Below are 24079 nucleotides of genomic sequence, written 5' to 3'. Positions count from 1 at the left end.
ACCTTTTAGTCTGTGTTGAATGAGAATAGTGTGGACATTGCTTTAGTGTTTTGTTTGTTTTTCTTGTTCTCATTCATATGCTTTTTTTTCTTCCTGTATTGTAGACAGCTTTTGAGAAGGACCCATTATATGTGCAAGTTCAGTGATCATTCCTAGTTGTTTGGATTTTCAGATGGCTTTTGTGATATTTCTGTCTGTTCCCCATTCACTGTTTTGCTTGAGCAGATCAAGTTCCAGGCCTAGGAATAATGTTGGGCTTTGACCCTGGAATACTAAACAGATAGGACTAATATGATAGTGGGTTGTCATGTGTGCAGTATATTTTCCAATGTTTTTTCTCTGACAGATTTCTTCAGAAGTTCTGAGAGGTGACTTTTCAAGCCTAGAGACAGAGACAAAATGTCTCCAGGCCCAGCTGAGTGACAGCCTGAAAGAACTGCACCAGAAGGAGCTCAGAATTCAGCAGTTAAACAGCAAGGTACCGATTATATCTTAAACTTGCTTGCAGAGTCTGGGATGAGGAATGTTGGGAAGAGGAGGGTAGGCTTGAACAGGGCTCAGGGAGCAGGAATGAATCTTTCTGTACTTGTGGGCACTTCGTGAAGTAACACAAAATCAGAAGTAGTAGTTATGAGACACTTGTGGAGATGATCTAGTACATTCTTCTTGTGCTCAAAGCAGCACTGTCACCAACATTATATCAGATCAGCCATGACTTTGCCTATTTGAGTGGTAGAAGAATAGCAATCCCAGAACCTCTCTGGACCTTTATCCAATGATGGTCTACACTTTTAATGCAAGTGTTTTTCTTAATGTCTAGTCTGACTCTTCCAAGCCACAGTCTGTGGCTATGGCCCCATATTTTATTTTCTGCCACTGTCTAAAAGTTTGACTCTGTGTACTTTAGGAGTCCCTTTAATTTAAATTAAAGTTATTGTAAAATGTCCCTTCAGGCTCCTCTTTTAGCAGGCTAAAGCAGCCCAGCTCTCACAAGCATCATGTGCTCCAATCCCTCAATGATCTCAGCAGTCTTTTCCTGGACTCCTTCCCATTTCTTTATCCATTTTAGAACCATGTAGATGGGAAAAGACCCTTAAGATTAGCGAGTCCAACCGTTAACCTAAGACTGCCAAGTCCACCACTAAGCCGTGTCCTTAAGTGCCACGTCTACACATCTTTTAAATACCTTCAAAGATGGTGACTGAACCCTTTCCCTGGGCAGCCTGTTCCAATGCTTGACAACCCCTTTGGTGATTAAATTTCTCGTAGCGTTGAATCTAAACTTCCCCTGGCATAACATGAGGCAGTTTCCTCTTGTCCTGTCACTTGTTAATTGGGAGAAGAGACCGACACCCACCTTGCTACAACCTCCTTTCAGGTAGTTGTAGAGAGGGTTAAGGTCTCTACTCAGGCTTCTTTTCTTCAGACTTAACAACCCCAGTTCCCTCATAAGACTTGGTCTCTAGACCCTTCACCAGCTTCATTGCTCTTTGGACACACTCCAGCACCTCAATGTCCTTCTTGTAGTGAGGGGCCCAAAACTGAACACAGTATTCAAGGTGTGGCCTCACCAGTGCCAAGTACAGGGACACGATCACTTCCCTACTCCTGCTGGCCACGCTATTTTTGATACAAGCCAGGATGCTATTGGCCTGCTTGGCCACCTGGGCACACTGCCAGCTCATATTCAGCCGGCTGTCAGCCAGCACCCCCAGGTCCTTTTCCACCGAGTAGCTTTCCAGTCACTCTTCCCCAAGCCTGTAGTGTTACATGGGGTTGTTGTGACTGAAGTGCAGGACTTAGCACTGAGCCTTGTTGAAACGCATACAGTTGGCCTTGGCCCATCAATCCAGCCTGTCCAGATCCCTCTGCAAGAGCCTTTCTACCCTTAAGCAGATCAACACTCCCACTGAACTTGATGTCATCTGCAGACTTGCTGAGGGTGCATTTGATCCCCTCATCCAGATCATTGATAAAGATATTTAACAGAACTGGCCCCACTGCTGAGCCTTGGGGAACATCACTTGTGACCAGCCACCACTGGATTTAACTCCATTCACCACAACTCTTTGGGCCCAGCCATCCAGCCATTTTTTTTAACCAGCAAACAGTGCACCCATCCAAGCCATGAGCAGCCAGGAGAATGCTGTGGGAAACAGTGTCAAAGGCTTTACTAAAGTCTAGGTAGACGACATCCACAGCCTCCCCCTCATCCACTAAGAGGGTCACCTTGTCGTAGAAAGAGATTAGGTTAGTCAAGCAGTAGCTGCCTTTCATAAACCCATGCTGACTGGGCCTGATCACCTGGTTGTCCTGTACATGCCATGTGACGGCACTCAAGATGATCCACTCCATAACCTTCCCCAGCACCGAGGTCAGGCTTACAGGCCTGCAGTTCCCTGGATCCTCCTTCTGGCCGTTACTGTAGATGGGCATCACATTTGCTAACTTCCAGCCAGCTGGGACCTCCCCAGCTGAAAATGGGTGACCTAAAACCAGTCGCAGTATTCCAGGTACAGTCTTACTGGTACCAAGCAGAGCAGGTAATAACTTCCCTCAATCAGCTGGCCTTGCTTCTGCTAATGTAGCCAAGCAGACAGTTTGCCTTGTTCACAATAAGGATGTACTCTTGGCTTGTATTCAGCTGGGCAGCTGCGGTAACTCCCTGGTCCTTCACAGCAGAGCTGCGGTCTCGGCAGTCTCTTCTCGTCCTATACTGATGCATGGTTTTTGCCTCAGATGCAGAAGTTTACACTTCTCCTCATTGAACTTGAGATTTCTGTTGGCCCAATCCTCAAGTTTCTCAAGGTCTCTCCAGATTGAAGTTTTGGTCTATGTCATGTCAACCACTCCCCAAAATTCAATGCTGGCTGCTAATTTGCTGATGCTCTGCTCTATGTCATAACTTGTATTGCTGTCAATGTTGAGCAGTATGGGCCACAGGTAGGTCCCAGGAATATTCTGCTCATTGCTGGCTGTCAAGCTATTGATCGTTGCCTTTGAGTCCAGTGGTCCAGCCAATTTTTTACTATGTAGTTGTTCATTTGTCTAGTTTATAGCTCCTTAGTTTCCTAATGTGAATACTGGGGGTGATGACGTTAAAAGCTCTGTATATTGGAGCTGCCTGGCATGGAGTTAATTTTCTTCATAGCAGCCCCTAGGGTGCTGTGTTCTAGATTTGTGACTGGAGCAGTGTTGATAACACACCAGTGTACAGCATTAAGGCCTTGTCCGTTTCTCACTCTGCTCTCTCTGCAGTGAGTAGGCTGGGGGTGGACAAGAGCTTGCGAGAGGTCACAACGGGGACAGCTGACCTGAATGAACCAGAGGGATATTCTAGGCCATATATAGATCGCATTCAGGAGGATCAGTGACAGTAGTGTCTCAATCAGCAACTTTTCTGCCACTGAATTTTAGTGCCATTCCTCTAAAGTGACCAGAGGGAGGAAGGAGAAGGGAAAGGGAAAGGGGAGGAAAGAAAGAGAGAAGAGGAGGAGAGAGGGGACAGATTAGGGCGGGGGACAATGGGGGGAGGATGGGGGAGAGGGGAGAGAGGGGGGACGAGACAAAGGGACCAGAGAGCAAGATTATGTGAAGAAAGTTGTTTCCAAGTTCCATTTTTTGTTGTGAGGAGTTCTTTCTAGCCTCCTGCTTTCTAGACTCCTGAAGGAAGTCCCTCCTTTGGAAGGCATGCTTGTGATCTTCAGTGCTGCCTATGATCTTGAAAGTTTCTGTATTTCAGTGCAGAATCACAAGCAGTCCAATTCCTACATTGAAATGGAAGACTGAGAATTTAGCGATGTTCAGCAATGTTCAAGGAGAAAGCAAGAATATAAAATCATAATGTATTGATGATATTTCAGAAAGGTTTAGGTCAATCTCAGAACTTTAGAAATCTTATTCTGGACGTGTGTTATTCTGTACCTCATGTTGATGTTTTGGTACTCCTGTTCTGGAAAACTTAGCCACAGCTACTGTTGGAGATTATCACTGGTCTTTGGACCTTAGTAACGTGCAGTGTGGCAGTTCCTATGTTCTCAATAGAAGTCTTACCCTCAGTTACACAGAGAAGAATTTTGCTTTCACAAAAATGTGAATTCCTTACTTAGCAGTTGTATTCTTTCCTCAGCTATCTCAAGTCTTTGAGGAGAAAAACGCCCTCGCCCTCCAGCTGCGCAGTAGCAGTCGTAACATCTGTGAAAGCCATCAGCAGTACAATGAGGTTCTGAACCGCTGCTTGGTGCTTGAGAGGCAGCTCCAGGAGCTGCAGTCTGCAGACAAGGGCATGGTAAGGGTGGTCTTCTTGGTGCAAGGGAGGGAAAAGCTTATTGCTGATGAGTCCACTAACTGTGCAGTATTGTAGCTACTTTCTATCGTCTTCATTCAGTGCTATCTGCCATACATTCATGCTTTCCTTCAGGAGTTGTTTGCAACAGATGCTGCTCCAGGAGCACCCCAAGAAAAGAATGAGCCTCAGAGAGGCAGTTACACACCAGAACTGCAGGAGTTGCAGCTGAGGTAAAGAAAGCCAGAGAAAACAGGGGTGGGGATGTTAGTCCTGATGGAGGTCTTTGGACTAGTGATGAGCCTATTTCTGTTACTCTCTGTCAGAGTGTTGGAAAAACTCAGTTACACACTAGGACCTTGTGGAAGTGGAAGAACTGTTATATGCACTTCACAACTGTTGTTAGTTATCTCTTTGGATAGAACTTTAAAAAAATGAAGAGACAACATGCAGCAACAATTACGGTTGACCGTCATCAGCCAAACTAGCATCTTGCATTTGATGGGTTGGGTCTTCAGTAACTGCGTAAGTATATCAATGGTCCTGGTCTCAAGGCTGTTAGCCTGAGAGTGCCTGAAATTGAGACCTAGCACAGGATTCCGTGTAAGATTCTGGAATTAAGATGTAGCACACGATTCCTCATACCCGTTCACAATAATTTTGAGAAGGTGGGGCCATGGGTGATAGAGCCAAGGAACTCCCACCTGATGTGACACAGACTCTTCAAGAGATTTATCTTCTCTTTTTCTTTCCAAATAATTTAAATATATTAGTAAAAGATAGTAAGTCTTCTGTGTGAAGTGGAAGGGAATTGGAGTCTGTTCACATGCTGCATCAATGAATACAATAGACACAGAATAGTCCATTAATTAGCCCTTTTTGGCATATGCTTGATTATCGTTTGACAGGTTGTCCGAAACAGAACATTTACATAGCAGCACAAAGCAAGATCTGAGGTATTTAGAGGAGCAGCTGGAGGAAGAACGGGATCGTCGTGTTGCTGTAGAGGAGGCGCTCTCTGCAGCACAGGATCAGATCAGGAGGTGAGGGAGCTTGAGCAAACAGCCAGTGTCACTATAAAAGTATGGTGATCCTAGCTCTGAGTTCATCTGCACTCCATTGCGTCCTTCTGCCAAATGTCACTGGGGGCATAGAAACGACTATACTAGGTCTATCACAGAATGGTTGAGGTTGGAAGGGACCTGTGGAGGTCACCTGGTCTGATGCCCCTGCTCAAGCAGGGCTACCTAGAGACAGCTGCCCAGGATCATGTCCAGATGGCTTTTGAGTATCTCCAAGGATGAAGACTTCACAACTTCCCTGGGCAACCTGTACCAGTGCTCAGTCACCCTTACAGTAAAAGAGTGTTCCCTGATGTTCAGGCTATCCTTCAATTGTAGACAAAGATAGAAGAGACAACTGACTAGACATTAAGACAAATTCTGACTAGAAATAAGATAGTCTTTTAGACTGAAATGAGATGCCAGCATTCTAAATGAGTTAACTACTGGAAAATATAATTTGGAGACTGGGAATTGAGTGAAGGTGGGAAAGGAGTTTTCATACTTCAGGGGATTTGTCTCCTCGGTAAACATCTGTCTGTTTTGACTTGACTTGTCTTGACTTGAAGAATGTCACTCAATTTTTAATGTATTGCCAATTAGCATAAACTTTTAATTAATTTGGGTATTAAGAAGCAAATAAGCACTTAGCAAAAATACTTTCCCTCACTTTTCCCATGCTCAGCTTCAATATAGACACCTCTCCTCCTCCCTTCCTAGTATTCAGTTGCATTGTTTCCACCACACATTACGCTCAGTCCCTTTTGTAAAGGAAAGGGCAGCGTAGGAGGCTGGGGTCAGTATGTAGTGATTTCTCTCTGCTGTTCCTTGTTTCTTACTCATTTCATCCTTCCCCTAGCGGCTCCAACCCTTTGAGCAGAAGCACAATGTGCTTCTCTGGTTGTAGTCTTGGTACACAGTGAGGCATCATCCATTTCCAAGCCAGCTGGAACCAGCTGTGACTGGTACAGCGCAATTCATGGCCTCCTGCCACACAGCTCTCCTCCCCGTTACCAAAACCTTGCCATTTATACCCAGTACACTGTTTATCTCAGGTTACCTGACAGATGTCCTTACAGTCAACAGAGAAAAGGAGGCTGACCTAGACTAGATTTTAAGATTAGGATGCAGTGAGTCACATGTTAGAAATGCTGGGTTCTCCTCATTGACTATAAAAGTGGGTTTTTTCATGTATCTTGATTGTAGGCGCTTGTGCTGTGCATTTCCTGGTAGTTAAGATAAACCTCACTATTGGAGTCTTTTACATGAAAGCAATGGCTTTCTTCTGACACACATTGCTGATTCAGCCAAAAAATAACGGTCAGTATTGAAGAATTCTGGATGAAGTTCCCTGGTAATTGCTACACAACTCAGACAACTGTAGCCCTTTCTAGCATTAAAGTCGATGAAAGCCTCCTACAACTGATTTCACTAACTAATGCTAGCCCAGAGATTTGACAGTGCTGCTTCCGCATTTCATCCTTCAATAGTGTCTTATCAATCTTGAATATCTGTCACTAGAAAATAGTTAGCAAGAAGCAGCACTGTTGGGACCAGAGCTGGCTTCCAAAACAACTTCATAAAATTTAAAATATACAGTTAAATCGTCTGCCATGGTTTAACTCTCAAAGCACACGCTATGAAGTTTCACTTAAAAGTCCCCATGTAGAACACAGAGACCTCAGTTAAGTTAGAGCTTGAAATTCCTGAAAGACAAAAGGAAAAAAAACAGCACCAAAAAAATAATGAGTTTTAACGTGACAAGATATAAATTAGGTAAGAAAGGACTCCACTGCCAGCAGCTGAATTGGCCTCTCTACTGGAGAGGAATGGTAATCTGTATATTATGCAGTATGGAAGTTGTACTTTTCTCTCTGTCCATGGCTATAACTATTGGCACAGGAAGTGACTGGCACGGAGTGAGTATAACTTGTATGTAAAGAGCACAATATGCCTACTCTGTTATGGTTTCACTAGCCCCCCAGTGGAGGAAGAAGGACTACTGCTAGTTGGATCACCCAGTCCTTCTGTTTAGCACTGCAGTTGTACAAATGAAACCAGTTCTTGTCAAGTGAGGCTATGGCTTACTTCCAATGGTTGATTACTTTCTGAAGAAATGCCTCCTTTCCTAAGCTTGTCTACGGTGTTGGCTCGGGGCATCATAAGAAACTGAATTTAATTTCATGTTTTTTGCGGCAGGTTGCAGTCAAGTGAGTGGATGTCTTCCTTAAGTGCTAACATTGATACGACTCCTGGTCACGAGCACTCCTTGCTGATTGACTGCATGGATAACAATTTCAGTAAAGTAAGAATTTACATTCACAGCTGTCAATGATGGGAGCCCTGGTTGATGTAAGAAAATATGAACTGAAAATTATGAACCTATAGCAGCTAAATCCTTCTGTAGGCACATTTAAATCTGTTTGGGCTTGTGTAGGTTTCTGCTCTTGTCTTGCTCTGTTTTCCATGCCAAAAGTCACGTACTGTTCTGATCACGGCTTTGCTACAGTCTGTATAAGCAGACTAAATTTCAGACATCATTAAAATGTAGCCCAGCATTGTTCCTTTTGGAATATTCAGGGCCTCAGTGGTGAGCAAATAGGCAAAGTCTGTGCAAACTATGTGCTGTCTTCATGCATAAGAATTCTATGTGCCACTGGCCCTAGCATCTGTGATGTCTGGATAGTCTGCTCTTTCATTTAGCAACTGTCTCAGTTTTTCCTCATTCCTCATCTTTCAAACCTGTATCAGTCAGGCTGGGAGCCGAAGTGGAGAGCTGCTTTTTCATGGTACTCAATGACAGCCTGGCAGTCACCTGTCCTGTTTTGCCAAGGATGAAGCCCTGCTGAAGAGTTTGGCCTCTGTTCTCTAAGACTTAGGGGTGGTATTCCCAAGAGCAGCATCAGCAGAATTATGGCAAGAGCCATAACTGGATGCTACTCTGTGCTCATGCTTGGGATTTGTTACTAGAATAGACAGTGTTTTCTTTCTAGTGGAACTTTGCCCATAGATGTTACATTGTCTGAGTGTTGTCCCACAAAAGGGTTCGTTCACCAGGTGTGCAATAAGCCAATCTCACTCACAGAGCTGAGATATTTATTTCATGTCTGCACAGAGATGGGTGCTAGGTGGTAATTCCGCAAAGCTAGCACACTTTGGCTAACATACAGTAGACATTTATACATTTTGAGCAAAAGTTATCAGTACTTTTAGTTACACTTAATCATCCTCTTTCCCCATTGATCTTACATGTCTCTTCTTGATTTAAATGTATGGTACATTTTAAATGTACTGAGAGTGCTCAGCGGGTAGGGGTCTTTGCTTGGAGATGGGTTTGGTAAGCATTGGAGGTGTGGTTTTCACATTATAATAAGCTAAGTTCATCTAAAGGACACAGGTCAATTTTTGTAGTATGTCTGAGCACCTGATCAGGAGAGGATTCCTTGTTCCCAGTTCAAGGTACTATTTGTTCCTTTAACTCTTTGTTTCTCTGGGCTCTGTTACCTTTTTGCATAATTGAAATGCGCAGTTGTGCCTATTATCCTTTCTCAAAGCCTTGTTTTGTAACATACTGCTTTTTTTTCCGTTCTAACCTTTCATCATGAGGATTCCTGGAAGAGCCCCTGTAGAGTAAGGTCACTCTACAGCGGCCCAAATTCAACAGCTTCTGAAGCCCTTTCAGCTGCAAGGGTGAAGGAACACAACAAATAAATAATAATTTTCTTCTTCTAGGCCAGAGTGTGAATCAGGATTCCTAGTAGCTCGAGGCTCTAGCAGAAAAGTACCATTGATCCATTTGTTTATATTTCACTCGGAGGGGCTAGAAATTTGTAGAGACCAAATGTTAAAGGGAGATGTTCTGAATTCTGTTGCCCTTTCTCAAGCAGAACTGGAGAGAGCTGATTCATGAGAAAACTGCAAAAAGCAGTGGAAGGGGAATATTTCGCTGAGGATTGCCTCTAGGGGTCAAATCTGACAGTGGAATGAGTTTGGGAGGGTTCATGCTTATTAGCTTAAACAAACTTACCTTCATGGTCTGGAGAACTCTGTGCGAAGGCAGCTAGGGACATATCCATTCCTGGTACTGACTAGTCTCTCTTTTACTCTTCCAGACTCGGAATATCCTTGGACTACGACGCCTGTTGCGCTCTCTCTTCCATTCCCGGACCCATTTACCTTGGCTAGTGGCCATGTATCTGCTTGCTGTCCATGTCCTGCTCTTCCTGTGCTTTACAGGCCACCTATGAACAAGAATAACAGACTTTTCTTGAGCCACAGCCCTCTGTGTAATCCCTGGGCCTTCATTCCCTATTGACAGGGTAACACTTCACCCAACTGCCTTGTTTTTCCAAATCAGCCCTTAAGGAGCAGCTGCACCCAGCAACTTGCACCTAGGTTGCTTGGTGTCTAAGTATGCAGCAGCCAGTGCTGATGCTTGGGATCTGTTTCCAGGACATCTGTCATTCCCTCAGTGTTTTTAAATGAGTGGTACATTTTCTGAGCTAGGGTCGTCACACTACAAGCTTCAAGGACAGCATCTGTTCCTATACCTGGAGGTATCACCAGTCATTTTATATAGTATTGTGCTGTGGTAGGAATAAGAAAAATATTCTTGAGTTGCTGCCGTACTTCAACACTTCTAGGAACTGCAGGATCTTCCCTCTCTTAGACTGAATCAGTGAGTTGGGTTGGGGAAACCCTGTAGCTAGATATAAGAAAGAGAAGCTTCTTCGCTTTCTTCCATCTCTTAGATTTGCTCCATGGCTCAGTGCTGTTTGAAATGCATATCCTAAGGAAGTTGTGGACACTTTAAGGAACATGAATTGAATTTCAAAATTGTGTTTCCTGCTCAGTTGCATCTCCTGTTGAAGAAAGGCCAAAATTAGTACAGCTGGACCTCATGAGCATTCCATTTAAAACCAGTCATATGTCTGCCCTGACAAGCCTGTAAAATAATGTCAGTAATTTAATTATTGAAAAGGAATAGGAAACAAGAAACTTTTTAGCTCTAAGTTAATAACCTTGCTGTTTATAGCATTTGTGCACCTCTCGCAATGGAACGTGCTTGCATACCTCTTGCATACCTCTTGAAATGAGAGCAGCCAATGCTCCTGCATTCTTGTCCATTGAGTCCTTGTCACAAGATTCGACGTGTACAGGCTGTATTGAAGGGTTCCATAATGTGGTATGTGGGCCCAAATCAAAGACAGAAGCTCCAGAAATAAACTGTCTCCCCTACGCTGAGGAAGGGAATAGAGTTCTGAAACCTTCTGGCATCTCTGCTTTAGGAAAAGCCTGTTGTAGAAAGCTAGTGCTGGTCATTGGACTTGTTTGAATCTAAAGCACACTGATGTAAATCGACTTGATCTTATAGGATATATGGAAAGCTGTGTTTTCTAAAGAACTCCTGAACGTGTTCTGGAATTGAGACTGCCTTCTTCCAAAGGGAGAGTGCTGAATGCAAAGAAGATAGTTCCAGTCGAGTTCCCTGTCAGAGACCAAGTGGTTGTGCTGTTCAGAGTACTTGCCAGAAGGATTGTATCTGGCTCTTTGGCTAGAGTATTAACAGTCACATTTTTCTCATGGGAAAGAGGCAGTTCTTTTGATATCACCGGTAAATGAAGATTCTCTAGCCAGTGAACAAAGCCTATTTGAGGATGGATTGATTTCATCATAGTAACTAAAATAAATGGATCTCTGGCAGATCCAGAACATGGGTACTATATATCCGTTTGTGCACGACCCTTGATTATGTGTGTGGAATTCCTCAAATATATAAAATTCAGTGACCAAATACTTTGCCTCTGGCTTCCTGGGGCATGTGCTCCTGTATATATAATAAAAGATTATTTTTTAGATGGAATTTGTGTAATGTTGTCATGTAAATGACAGAAATCTCTCGAGGGTATAGTGCTGCTGTATCATACCTTTTACAGGACTACCATGGGACTGTAGGTCACTTTTGTGTACACTTCCTTGTATGTTAATTGCAGCTCTGTTTCTTCATATTATTTGAACCCTTCTCAGCCTTCTTTTCTTCAGTTTAATTTAAACAAGTGCAGCTTCCTCAGCTTTTCCTTGTAGGAGAAATGCTCCAGTCCCCTCATCATCCTCGTAGCCCTCTGCTGGACTCTCCCATTTGCAGGCCAGACCCTCTTTTCAGGGAAGTTTGCTGCCTCCCTGGGGCCCAAATCAGGGCTGTTGCCAGATGATCTCAGTACAGCCTTGGGACTATGACCCACTACAGCTTTTTCATGTGGGTACTCATGATGTTGCAACAAGAAGTCCAAGGTTGATCAGAAGAGATTTCAGGGCTCTGGGAAGAATGCTAAAAGATTCAGGAGCACAGTGTTTTCCTCAATCCTCCCAGCAATGGGGAGAGACATTGGAAGAAACAGGTGCGCCCAAGACATCAATACCTGGCTCGAGGACTGATGCCTCCACCAGTACTTTGTTTTTTATAACCACAGGAGAGTCTTCAAAACACAAGGTATGCTGGGGCCTGATGGGATCCACCTGTCCCGATGGGGGAAATGCATCTTTGCTTGTAAACTGGCAGGACTCATCAAGAAGGCTTTAAACTAGAATCAATGGGGGAAGGGGATACCAACAGGAGAGACGAAGGTAAGCCAAGAGTTGGCATAGCATCACCTGAGCATGGCAATGCTAATGAGATTATTTACACTGCTCCAGGAAGCACTGAGGGCTTAGGAGCAGATCTGACACACTTGTACACTATCTCATGCAGTATGAGAAACAAACAGGATGAACTCAAAGCGTTGGTCTGTTCCCCGAGCGGTGATATCATTTGTATTAGTGAGACTTGGTGGAATGAGTCCCACAACTGGAGTGCTGGGATGGAGGGCTACAGGCTGTTCAAGAGGGGTAGCCAGGGCAGGCGAGGTAGAGGAGCTGCACTATATGTAACAGAGAGGTTTGACTGTACAGCCTTTACAGTTGAGGATGATATGGTTGAGAGCCTCTGGGTGAGGATTAGGGGGATGGAAAACAAAGCAGATGTCGTAGCGGGTGTCTATTATCAGTCATCCAGCCAGGATGATAGCACTGATGGGTTATTCTGTAGGCAATTAGGAGCAATCTTGGCATCAGCAGCCCTTGTCCTTCTGGGAGATAGCAACTTCCCAGACATCAGCTGGGAATTCCATACTGCTGTGACAAGCAAGTCTGGGAAATTCTTCAAGTCTGTGGAAGATAACTTCTTGTCACAAGTACCCAGTGAGCCAACTAGGAGAGATGCCCTCCTAGACTTGTTTGTGAACAGAGAAGGCCTCATGGGAGATGTGATGGTAGGTGGCTGTCTTGGCCATAGTGATCATGAAATACTTGCGTTTAAAATTTTTGGTGTGATGAGAAAAAAAGGTCGGCAGAGTTGCCACTCTGGATTTCCAGGGGGCAAACTTTAAGCTATTCAGGGAGCTACTTAGCAGTGTCCTCCGGGAATCTGCTTTTGAAGGCTTAGGAGTTGGCAAATGCCGGTTAGTTTTTAAGAAGCATCTTTTAGAAGCACAGGAGCCAGCAATTTCACTGTGTGGAAAGTCAAGCAAGCGGGGCAGAATACTGGCTTGGTTGAACAGGGAACTCCTTGTGTAGCTCAAGAGGAAGAAGGAATTGTACGATTTCTGGAAGCGAGGTCAGTCTTCACAGGAAGATTACAGAGCTGTGGTTCACATATGCAGGGAGAAGACAAGAAAGACCTAATCTCAGGGTTTAAACTGGTCAGTATTGTGGCAAACAACACAAAAGGCTTTTTAAAGTACATTAACAGCAAGGGAAGGACTAAAGAAAACATTGGAATGATGCTTGTTGAAGATGGTCACCTGACTAATAGGGATGCAGAAAAAGTGGAGGTGCTGGTTTGCTGGTGATAATAAACTAGGAGGTGCTGTTGACCCTTTCAAGGGACAAGAGGCCTTGCAGAAGCATCTAGACAGATGGGAGCATTGGGCAGTCATCAATGGCATGAAATTTAACAAGACCAAATGCTGAATTCTGCATCTGGGTAATGCTGGGCACAAATATAAATTGGGAGAGGAGTGGCTGGAGAGCAGCCCTGCAGAAATGGATCTGGGGGAGCTGGGTGGCAGCAGGCTCAGTAGGAGCCAGCAGTATGCCCTGGCAGCCCAGAGGCAAGCACATCCTGGGGTGCAACACAGCATGGCCAGCCGGTCAAGAGAGGTGATTGTCCAGCTGTGTTTAGCATTGGTGTGGCCTCACCTTGAATACTGTGTGCAGTTCTGGGCAGCACCATGTTACAAAGATGCAAAGGTACTCGGATGTGTCCAGAGGAGGGCAGCGAAGTCGGTGGCAGGGCTGGAAGGCATGTCCTGTGAGGAGTGGCTGAGGACTCTGGGTTTGTCGTTTGGAGAGAGGCTGAGGAGTGACCTCATTGCTCTCTGCAGCTTCCTGAGGAGGGGACGTGGAGTGGGAGGTGCTGATCTCTTCTCTCTGGGATCTATGGACAGGACACCTGGGAATGGTTCAAAGCTGCATCAGGGGAGGTTCAGACTTGACACTAGGAAACATTTCTTTACCACGAGGGTAGTCACATACTGGAAGAGGCTTCCTGGAGAGGTGGTCAGTGCCCCATGCCTGTCAGTGTTTATGAAGCATTTGGACAATGCCCTTAATAACATACTTTAACTTGTGGTCAGGCAGTTGGACCAGATGATCATCGTAGGACCCTTTCAACTGAAATATTCTACTCTATTCTAAGTCCTGTATATCTTGCCATTGTGTCAAATCGAAATGACTGCTCTAAGAGGTTTTCTTTCTTCCCTTGACTCATTCAGAAAGGAAGTCATTTTGGTTTGAGATGTTTGTCTAGCGTCAAACTAGTGTGATTCATGCTACTCATTCCAAAATTGTGCACTTCCTACCAGTAAGAAATGTATCAAAGAGTTTGATCTGTAAGTGCTTAGGATGCTTTAACTACATGCTTTCCATCCTCCTAGTTCAAATTATTTACTCTTTTGGGGGGGATTGTATGTATGTATATACGTGTGTGTGTATGTCAGTGTGCGTTTATATTTTTAATTGTTCTGTAAATTACTAAGTCAAATTTCATAACAAGTCTGTAAACAGCAGCTTGCTTTCTTTGGATCTCATTGTAATCGTCAAGCCTAGGGGCTTCAGCCTTTTAACTTTTTTGTACTTTTATGGCAGAATGATTTTTTGGAAGAGCTGAAAACGGAGATCAGAATCTGGTTTTGCACACTAAGGAATGTAATGGTGCCCCATCAAGCACTACTCATGGTCAGCAATTTGTATCCTGGGTATACGCCTTGTCAGCATCCCAGAGAACAGGCAGCATGCAAGGGAACTGCAGCGCAGTAGGGCAGGTTTTGGTGCTCATGACTTGAACAGAGTTGGGGGCTGGGATGCAGGAAGTGAACATAGCTGAAGTTAAAACAGGAACTCAGAGCACACAGCAGTCCAAAAGCTGTCGCTAGCAACAGGTGCCCGAGCAAAGAGCAGCAAGTTTGCCTGCAGAAGCTGGTGAGGCTTTTAAGGTAAGAAAGCTGAGTGGGTTTTGAGAGCAGAAAGTGAGAAACGAAAACAAAGAAATGTAGGGTTTTGGTGGGCAAAGATAACTCCTTCCTGACCCAGCATGTGTCAGTTAATAGTGCTCGGCATATGGTTGGACTTGATGATCTGAGAGGTGTTTTACAACCTATGATTCTATGATTTGCTTCTCAGTCTGTTCTTTGATCATTGTTGTTGCTCTTGTGTGTGAGGCTCTGAAGAGCCATGTTCTCAAATCAACCAGCATGACTGCGAAGTGTGGTAGCCCTATATTTTTGCTGTAGTGGGTGCTTTCAAAGCCAAAAAATGGGACATACTAGAGGGTTGAGATGCTGCTCTGGCTGATATTCCTCATTACAGAGGGTGTCTGAAGCCTTGTGTGATTACAGTCTGTGGTTTGTCATGGTTCCCAGGATGCACGGTGGGTGGCTTTGGAGAGTAGGTGGTCAAAAACCATTTACAGCAGGATTTAAATTCTGAACTACCTGCATTTGAGCTAGCTGCTCAAATCAGCTGCCCTGTTGAACAGCCCTGTGCTAACTGGTTATTGCTGCTGTTTTATCATTAGCAAAAATGAACCACAACCTTTAAGAATCTTTGACGTGAGAGATGTTAATAAATTAGGGAGGGGAAAATGAGATGAAAGGTATTGTTAGATTGTGCTATGTTGTCTACATGAGCCTTCCTGCTTCTATTTGCAGTATTCTCTCCCTTAGCTAACCATCTGGCTTTTGTTTAACAAAAGAAAGACTAATCCCTGCTGTCCTCTTTTAGTTTCTGTTGTCCTTGCTCCCTGGTCTTCTAGTGCTGATTCTCTAGACAATTGGTAAGGGCAGCTTGAAACTGAACTGAACAGTGCACTGTACTGAACGGGAAGGTTATTCACTTAACAGTTTTTTGTGTTGTACAGTGAATTACTTGTTCAGCATAAACATTTTGCTTGAACAGAAAGCAACTGTCCTGGGCGCTTGGGGCCAGTTTATAGGCTACTGTATGGTTGTAGGATTGAGGGGTTAGTGTTAAAGGAGGATCCATCACAAAGCTGTTCTCTTCTCTCCTGTTGGCTTGTTCACAGGTTTATGTGCTGTTTGCAGTGATGTGAAACAGGGCTCAGCAGTCCAGTCTTTGCTGCACTTCCTGTTCAGCCTTTCTCTCTGCCTCAGTGAAAAGTTGCTTTGGGTGACAGCAAGAGCCATTTGGGGCTCCGCAGCATCACAGGCAGTAATAGGTGGTGGGATGTGAAAGCTCTGCTGAGAATGATTGCTCTGTTGTGTAGGGGCAGGCAAGCTATGTTGTCTTTCTTCTGTCCCTCATTTTCTAGAAACAGTGTTGTGTGGGAGGGGCTTTTTCATCATCTTTTTTCACGGTAACCTTGAAAATGAAATGCAGGAGTTTTCGATTTCATATTACTTGTATTTAACTTCCTCTTCCTGGGCCTACCACTTCCTCCAGGCCTCTTCAAACAGCCTGGACCGCCACAGCTTCAGCCTTTTCAGCCCTGCACACTTAATGATTTTAGGCCCATTTCTTTTTTTTACCATATGACAGTCATAAACACCACATGGTATACTGTACCAGCACTGTCAGACCAGCATACAGCTTTTTTCTGAACTTTCTCTAACACATTAGGCAGTGATTGAAAGGTTGGAAAACAGACAAGAGACTTGAGGAATCCAGCCTCAGGTAGATAAGCACTGTATCATATGGCAGAGCAAGCCACAGCCTCTGGCGGAGTGCCATGACTGTGCTTAACAGAATCTTAGAATCATAGAATAGTTTGGGTTGGAAGGGACCTTCAGAGGTCATCTAGTCCATCCCCCCCCTGCTGTGAGCATGGACAGCTTCAACTAGATCAGGTTGCTCAGAGCCCTGTCCAACCTGACCTCGAATGTTTCCAGGGATGGGACATTTACCACCTCTCTGGGCAACCTGTTCCAGTGCTTCACCACCCCCATTGTAAAAAGTTTCTTCCTTATATCCAGTCTAAATCTCCCCTCTTTTAATTTAAAACCGTTGCCCCTTGTCCTATCGCAACAGGCTCAGCTAAAAAGTTTGTCCCCACCTTTCTTATAAGCCTCCTTTAAGTACTGAAAGGCCGCTGTAAGGTCTTCCCGGAGCCTTCTCTTCCCCAGGCTGACCAGCCCCAGCTCTCCCAGCAGAGGGATTCCCCCTCGCATCATTGCTGGGGCCTCCTCTGGACCCGCTCCCACAGCTTCAGGTCTGCCCTGTGCTGAGGGCTCCTCAGAAAGAAAATTAAAGCAGGGAACGGTCTCCCACAGCACAGAAAATTAATGTATGTTGCAAAAGAAGAATCTGGCAGTTGGATGCTAGCACTAGTTTATATTAAAATAAGGTGTGCATTTTAACTGTGAAGTCAGTGTGCATGAAGACTGTGTTTTGCACTTAAAATCCCTGTGTGTTTTGCTGAAAGTAGTGCTGGGTCTCAAGAGTAGCTATTTTGGGGTGCCTTGTGCTGTATGAAGGCCAGAGAGATCAGCAGGGCAGATGGCTTGCAAGGTTCCCTTCCAGCCCGAATTACGCCACGGCTGTGGGTGATAACTGTGTCCTCCTTGTGCAGATGTGGAAAGCAGTCGTGGGACATGACGTGTCAGTAAAGGTTGAGGCTCAGGGAGACGACTGGGACACTGACCCTGATTTCGTGGTGAGTGTTTGATGTGGTAATCCATAATATTGGTGGCGGTTGTGTGAAGGATTCACTGGCCCTAGCCGTATGCTCGTCAGCTGGGCTGGGGCTTGAGCTAAAAGGCACGGCATGCAGCGCTGCTGGCTGTGCAAGGTCAGCCAAGTCCCACCAACCCCTCAGAGGTACTGTCAGGTCATCTGTCTGAGCCATTTCTGACCCATATCTATGTTTAGTCTCCAGAACTTCCTACATCAATGCACCCCACATCTGACTACAAGTAATATCACTTAAGGAGTATAGAATATTTAGTTTGTTTTAAACCTCATCCCTGGTAACGTCCAGGAGTCCTCCCCACAACTTATGTTACAAGAAATAGCGAAGACTTAAATTTTCTCTTTCCCACACTGTTTGTAACTGTACAGGATTCCAGCATTGCCCTCATTTGTCTTTTTTCCAGATGGAAGAATCCTACTGCATTTATGGTCCCCTTGGGCAGATGCAGCTCCATGCCTTTAAATAGCCTTGTTTTCTGTCTAGTCCAATATTTTAAGTGAGATGGTGAGGGAATAGAAGGGGTCAGCCTATGGGAATCCCATGCATTCATACAGTGTCATAGTTTTCCTTTTCCATTTGATGTCTATTCCTTTCCTAATAAGTCATTCATGCTTTGGCTTTTTGGCCAATTCTGTATTTGCTACTCTAATCTACATAATTGCACATAATCCCTTATTTCGTACTCCTTCCTGAATGGTAAATATTTTGGAACCATCATTGTGCAGATATAATTAGAAAAAAATTTTTTTGCACATGCTTTACTTTTGTACTTATTAACACCAACCTTCATTTACAGTTTTATCACCCACTGATTTTGCATCACAAGTTTTTTCTGCAATGCTTTGTGTCCTGCATTTGGTTAACCTAAATAGTCCTTTACTGTCTCAAGACACTGACGTCTCATGCTTCATACCCTTTTTCTAAACCTCTTAGGAGGACATAGCACAGGAGGAGTTCTGCTCCTCCTGGTGCCAAGGAGCAGTGGCCACGCTTTACAGCCACAGGTCTCTCTGAGCTCTGTTGAGATTTTGGTTTCCTTTCCAAGATAGTTTTGTGAAGGACAATCTCTTCTGTTTACACAGGAGTCCTATGTTTTCAAGGTTCCGTCTTGCCCAGTTATTTCCAGTAAGAAATTGTAGTTGGGCACAGAAAAGCAAGTCCCCTCCTTGAAGTTCCAAATTTAATATTAATGTTTAAAAAAAATTCTATGCTGTCATTTTTTTTTTACTTCATTTCTTTTATTTGTGGAAGCATTTAAATCAAGCCTGCAGAGAGTAAGAACTTTGTATTAATTTTTAATTCTATTTTGTATATGTTTTTAGCTGTACCTTGTATTAAGGAAGAGTTTACTGATGCTTCAATTTATCAAACACATGTTCAGACCTTCCAAAAAGACAAAACAAGTGCTGTCATAACGGAGTTGAGGCAAAACAGTGGACCTTGAGTGAAATGGTCACTTCAGCGTTCTTCCAGTATTTTCCTAAACCACTAACTTCCACAGCACTTTTGCTTGCCAGCTCCTCCCCGAGGAAGCGGGACGGAGCTTCCCGCGCCCCGTCCCCCCAGACCCGCCGTCGCCGGGCGCCCGGCTCTGCAGGACGGTGGGCGCCGGCGGGGATGGGGCGCCCGGGCCGGGCCGTGCCCGCCGCCCCCTTCCCGTCCGTGCCCGGGAGCCGCCACTCGTCGCTTCGCCCGCCCCGGCACGGGCCGTGCGGGCTCGCTCGGGGCCGGGCCCAGCCCGGCGGAGCTGCACCCGGGCGGGCGGCGCTCGGGGGGGCCGGGGGACGGAGCCCCTTTCCTCCGCGGCCGGGGGGCCCCGCCGGCCGCTGACGGCTGCGGTTCGCCCTGCAGAACGACATCTCCGAGAAGGAGCAGCGCTGGGGAGCCAAAACCATCGAGGGCTCCGGACGCGCCGAGCACATCGAGTGAGTGCGGGGCGCGGGCGGGCGGGCGGGCGAGGCCGACCCCGCGGCTCCGACGGGCGTCTGGGGACCGGGCCCTGCGGGCGAGCCGTTGCCGCGGCGACGTCCCGCGAGAGGAAGCAGCAGCGCCGGCCGAAACCACCCAAATAAGGGCTTGTGCGCGGCGCGGCCGCGGCGGGGGCACAGCGGCCGGGGGGGGGGCCTGGCCCGCGGGGCCACGGAGTGCGGGAGGGGCGAAGGAGCTGTCCCGGCGGCGAGGGCTGCCCGGCCGCGGCCCGCAAATGGGCCCCTCCCGCGGGGGGACGGGATGGGCCTCTCTCGCTGGCGCCTCCCTTGGCGTCCACCGCCGGCCGTAGGAAGCCCCGCGGGCAGGGCAGTGGCGGCCTGCCCGCGGGCGGGGAGCGCCCTCGGGCTGCGCTGCCGCCCGCCCGCCGGGGCTCTGCCCGCCTCCTCCAGGCTCTTGGTTTGAGGTGCTGGTGTTGCACCAGGCGTAAGATTCACAGGCCGCCGGTGATGCTGCGAGGGGTTAACTTTCAAGTACCTCCACACAGCCCTGTGGCAAAGACTTCTTGCTCCTTCCCTGCCCAGAGCTGACCCCACGCAGCAGCTCCCTTGGGATATCCCGGTACTGCCCTGCAGGGTGTGGCTGGTGCTGCAGATGGGAAAAGGAGAGCGTGGGTTCGGGTTGAAGACAGGGTGTAGCCCTGAATGGGGTCTGCAGGCTGGGGGCTGGATTCACCCCCTGAGCCTACCACTCTGGGTCCTTCGCCAGCCCCCGAGGCGGCAGCATCTTCTACCACTGTGCAGTGGCTGCACGTGTGGCTACCACACAGAGCGGCCCAGTGTGAGCACGTAGTGTCAGCTGGCAGTGGGTTTATGTCCTGCTCTGTGCTGGGCTCTGGCTGGTACAGTGGCACAGAGACACTGCAGCTGGCTGCACGGGTCTGCAGAATCCCACAGTGACTTGCCCTGACTCTCTCTGTCTCACCAGCATCCATCAGCTGAGGAACAAGGTATCAGAGGAACATGAGGTCATCAAGAAGAAGGAGCTGGAGACTGGCCCCAAGGCCTCTTATGGTTATGGGGGCAAATTTGGAACAGAGCGGGACCGAATGGATAAGGTAACAGTTGTAGAGGGCTTCCTTGGGTCCCAGTGGAAAAGTCGTTTTCTCATAAAGGAAAGAGCATCCCTGTTTTCTGGCCTGACCCTGAAAGGAGAGAGTGGAGAGGTGGCACAGCTGCGCAGATTCACACATGTCTAGCTAGTCCATAATCTGTTCACAGGATCTGTTTGAATGCATTTGTGTGATTTGTCTCTACAGCTTCCTTGCAACACTCCCCTCAGCTGTGAAGAAGGACTTTCTGTCACTTGTTTCAACCTGTTGCATAACAATTGAATTAGGTGCCTCCCTATTTGTGCTTGGAGTACTAATGAATAATAATTCCCTTCTCACATTCTCCATTACAGACCTCTGTCATATCTCCCCAGGATGAAGCCCTAGTTCATATTCTCTGTTCTCAGATCAAATCTGTTTTGTGTTTTCTGATAATCATCATCACGCTTCTTCCTGTACCTTGCAGCATTTAATACTTTGGGTTTTTTCAGAAGTGAGATGATAAGATTGAAGTAGTAGTCAATATATGGGGTCACCTGTGGGTATGTGGGATACTAGGGTGGCAGGGTGAGAAACACATGTTTCTAGGAGGCCAAAATGGAGCAGCTATGCTCAAACCCTACTGCCGGAGCAGAGTGAGGATGTTTTTGTGGAGCAGCTCCTCAGCCCTTGTCCAGTGTTACCAGGATGTTGCAAGCGTCCAGCCTCTGGCCCTTCTCCTGAGGAATGTGCAATCCCTGGCCACACCACCTCCTCCAGGGAGCAGCGGGGGACCCTGGCCTGGCCTGTGGTAGGCATAAAGGGTGATCCCAGCTAGGTCTGCTGACCCTCACTCTCAGACACAGAAGACAGGGAGCAGTTGACAGACCTGGCTCCCTGTGGGTTTTTAGTTGTGCATGCCTATCCGCACTTTTCTCCTCAGTTTCTCCATGTGACTATCCACCACTCCACTGGCATTTGGGAGTGGCAGGTATTCAGCATCCTACAGTTTGCGTGATGAGCTGGAAGTGGGGCCGGTTGTGTGGGATGGCTGCCTTTGAAGCTGTAGCATAGGTCTCAGAGCAGAGCTGGTACTGGCAAAGGCTGTGCAGAAGGCATCACCACCACCAGCATGGTCTATTTGGACCTGTCCCTTCATGGCTGCAAGCATCTCAGTGGGGGACAGAGCAACTGTGTGGTGCCTACATCTCTCTCCACCCTGCCAGTCTGTGGGTGCTCATGTCATGCTCTTTCTCTCCTCAGTGCGCAGTGGGCCATGAGTACATTGCTGATGTTGGGAAGCACTCCTCGCAGACAGATGCAGCCCAGGGCTTTGGGGGGAAGTACGGAGTCCAGCGGGACCGAGCTGACAAGGTGTGTTGGACAGGACAGCTGAAATACCTACTTGTGGCCTATGCTCAGTGCTGCCACTAAAGCACTGTGCTACATTCAGGATTGTGGCTGCAGTTTTCAAAGTAATGGTGGGTGCAGGTCTAGGCATGCCGTGCACCACGGTCTCCACTGATCCACTGAAGCAAGCAGCTCACCTCCTGCCTGCAGGACAATGACTGATAACAAATTGCAGGGTACTTGTGAAGCTTAACTCTCTGGTGTGCATTACATGCTTGCACTGCCCTGTCAAGGCAGTGCTGTGTTTGTCTTGGGGTCTGTGGTGTTTTGCATCTCCAGACCCCTAGGCTGTGCCATGCATAGTGACTGGCCGTGGCAGGACTGGATGGGGACAGCAGGATGCTGTCATGCTGGTGCACATCGTGGTGTCAGACGCTGCCCAGCTGCCTTGCCTGCTGGCAGGGTGTGGAGTCAGGGTTGTGGCCCTCATTCCTGGAGTGCACGGGCTCTTGCGAGGGCCCATTTCTGGGCGTGCTGCCACATGGACAGCGGGGGTGGTGTGAGTGGCTGAGGACGCCTGTGCCAGCCACAGAGTGGCCGGGCGCCTGCGTGTTGCAGCACAAGACAGGGAGCAGGGTCCCAGTCCGGGCCCTGGAGGAGGGTGGGTGGGGCCTGGTTTGGCCCTAAGGATGCCTGACATTCCTGCCCTTCTTGTTCCAGTCAGCACTGGGCTTTGAATACAAGGGTGAGGTGGAGAAACACTCGTCCCAGAAAGGCAAGTCCATGGGCACATGTGGCCCCATCACACTTTGCTCAGCTTCTCTTCTGCTCCCAATATCCTGTGCTGTCTGCTGTGGCATAGTCTGCTTTGTTACCCTCCCTCTTGTCACTTGTTTCAGATTCCTGTTCCCAGTCAGTCACCCTTGTAGCCCCATTCCCTGCTGTCCTGTCACCATTCTTCGGTTGTACATTCCGCTTGTCTCTGTTTTGCTTTGACGGAAGCCACATCAATACTGAGCAGAGAAGGTACCCCCACACACACCCCCACCTCTGATGGATAGCTGATGCTCCCTTTCCTCTAAAAGTCCTTCTGAGAAACCCAAGCACTGTAGGACATGAGAAGTGATTTCTGAAAAAGTGGCATATAAGAAAAGGCATAACAATGGATACGGAAACAAAAGCCTATACAGCACCCAAACATTTTACAGAATTCTGGAGATGATTCAGTCAAACTTTGACATGTACATACAAGCAGCTATATTCATTAAGAACATTGCGAGAACTGGAACTAAAGATATTTTAAATATTCTGCAACCAAGAGAAGATGAGAGGGCAAGGTCTGTTACTGTTTCAGATAAATGTGAGAAATACTGCATTACCAAGAAAAGAACTGAATCATGTTAATTTAGAGGAAACTTTAAAAGAAGGAAGATGTTTTGAGGAATTCGTGGTTGATCATAGATTAATGAATCATGTGCAGTTAACATAGAATCTCGTAGAATCATTACATATTCCTGTATAAGAGATTATATACCAGATTGTAGATACAGAAGTTCATCAGGCTGTGTAAACCACAGAGATCACTCAGGACAAAATGACGATGTTAGGGTAAGGTGTTTGATTGTTTTTCATAAAAATATGTCCATACTGGAAACTCCATCATCAAGGTAACAGTCATAAAATCTATTATTTACTGAAAACAGCATCCTAAAAGGTCCATTTCATAATGGCCTTATGGGTAAATAATAGTTTAATTGAGAAAAGTATAAGAAATTTCTAGGACTTACAGATTCATCCTTAAGTGACTGAGCTTCTGTGAAGCAGAGCGCCATTCCTGAATAAAAAATTTTTTCATGCATATGTCTCTAGATCACAATTTTCGTGGTCTGATAAGGCTGAATTTGCTGGAGAAGCCCCAGCTCATTCCTGTGAACTGCAGACCTGTAAGAATAGGGTCAGGGAATGAAGAGAGGTAACTGTGATTTACTCCTTCTGAAGGGCAGGATCTGGAACCAACTGGCAGACCAGATCTCTGAAAGGCAAGTGTCTCTGTACAGCCGGCAGCTGGGGTAGAGGCTGAAATTCCTTGGGACATCAGCCAATAATAACCACGTAGTCCTTAGAGA

The 24079-nt window shown here is 46.6% G+C and overlaps 2 protein-coding genes across 6 annotated transcripts in view; both read left to right on the top strand.

Annotated features, from left to right (window-relative positions):
• Positions 1 to 11209, top strand: part of GOLGB1 (golgin B1) — a 49618-nt gene extending 38409 nt beyond the window's left edge. Inside the window, exons 17-22 of one of the 2 annotated variants that reach the window (XM_075429603.1) lie at positions 347 to 478; positions 4130 to 4288; positions 4421 to 4518; positions 5194 to 5328; positions 7546 to 7651; positions 9459 to 11209. In XM_075429603.1, the coding sequence (XP_075285718.1) occupies positions 347 to 478; positions 4130 to 4288; positions 4421 to 4518; positions 5194 to 5328; positions 7546 to 7651; positions 9459 to 9593 (765 nt within the window). In that variant the 3' untranslated portion in view covers positions 9594 to 11209. Of the gene's footprint in view, positions 1 to 346; positions 479 to 4129; positions 4289 to 4420; positions 4811 to 5193; positions 5329 to 7545; positions 7652 to 9458 lie in introns of those variants that run through there. The other variant, XR_012764963.1, reaches the window with a different exon arrangement.
• A 470-nt stretch (positions 11210 to 11679) lies between these two features.
• Positions 11680 to 24079, top strand: part of LOC104335544 (hematopoietic lineage cell-specific protein-like) — a 33197-nt gene continuing 20797 nt past the window's right edge. For 3 of the 4 annotated variants that reach the window (XR_012764772.1, XM_075428320.1, XM_075428317.1), the window contains exons 1-6: positions 14771 to 14876; positions 17468 to 17551; positions 19439 to 19512; positions 20501 to 20630; positions 21867 to 21977; positions 22674 to 22728. Coding sequence is in view for 3 of the 4 variants with exons in the window: in XM_075428320.1 (XP_075284435.1) it covers positions 17468 to 17551; positions 19439 to 19512; positions 20501 to 20630; positions 21867 to 21977; positions 22674 to 22728 (454 nt within the window). In the remaining variant the exon portion in view is untranslated. Of the gene's footprint in view, positions 11971 to 14770; positions 14877 to 17467; positions 17552 to 19438; positions 19513 to 20500; positions 20631 to 21866; positions 21978 to 22673; positions 22729 to 24079 lie in introns of those variants that run through there. The other variant, XM_075428319.1, reaches the window with a different exon arrangement.

This window comes from Opisthocomus hoazin, chromosome 8, assembly GCF_030867145.1.
Source record: "Opisthocomus hoazin isolate bOpiHoa1 chromosome 8, bOpiHoa1.hap1, whole genome shotgun sequence".
In the NCBI taxonomy this organism is placed as follows: Eukaryota; Metazoa; Chordata; class Aves; order Opisthocomiformes; family Opisthocomidae; genus Opisthocomus; species Opisthocomus hoazin.
Note: the sequence above shows the minus strand (reverse complement) of the source record. Positions and strands in the feature narration are given on the sequence as shown.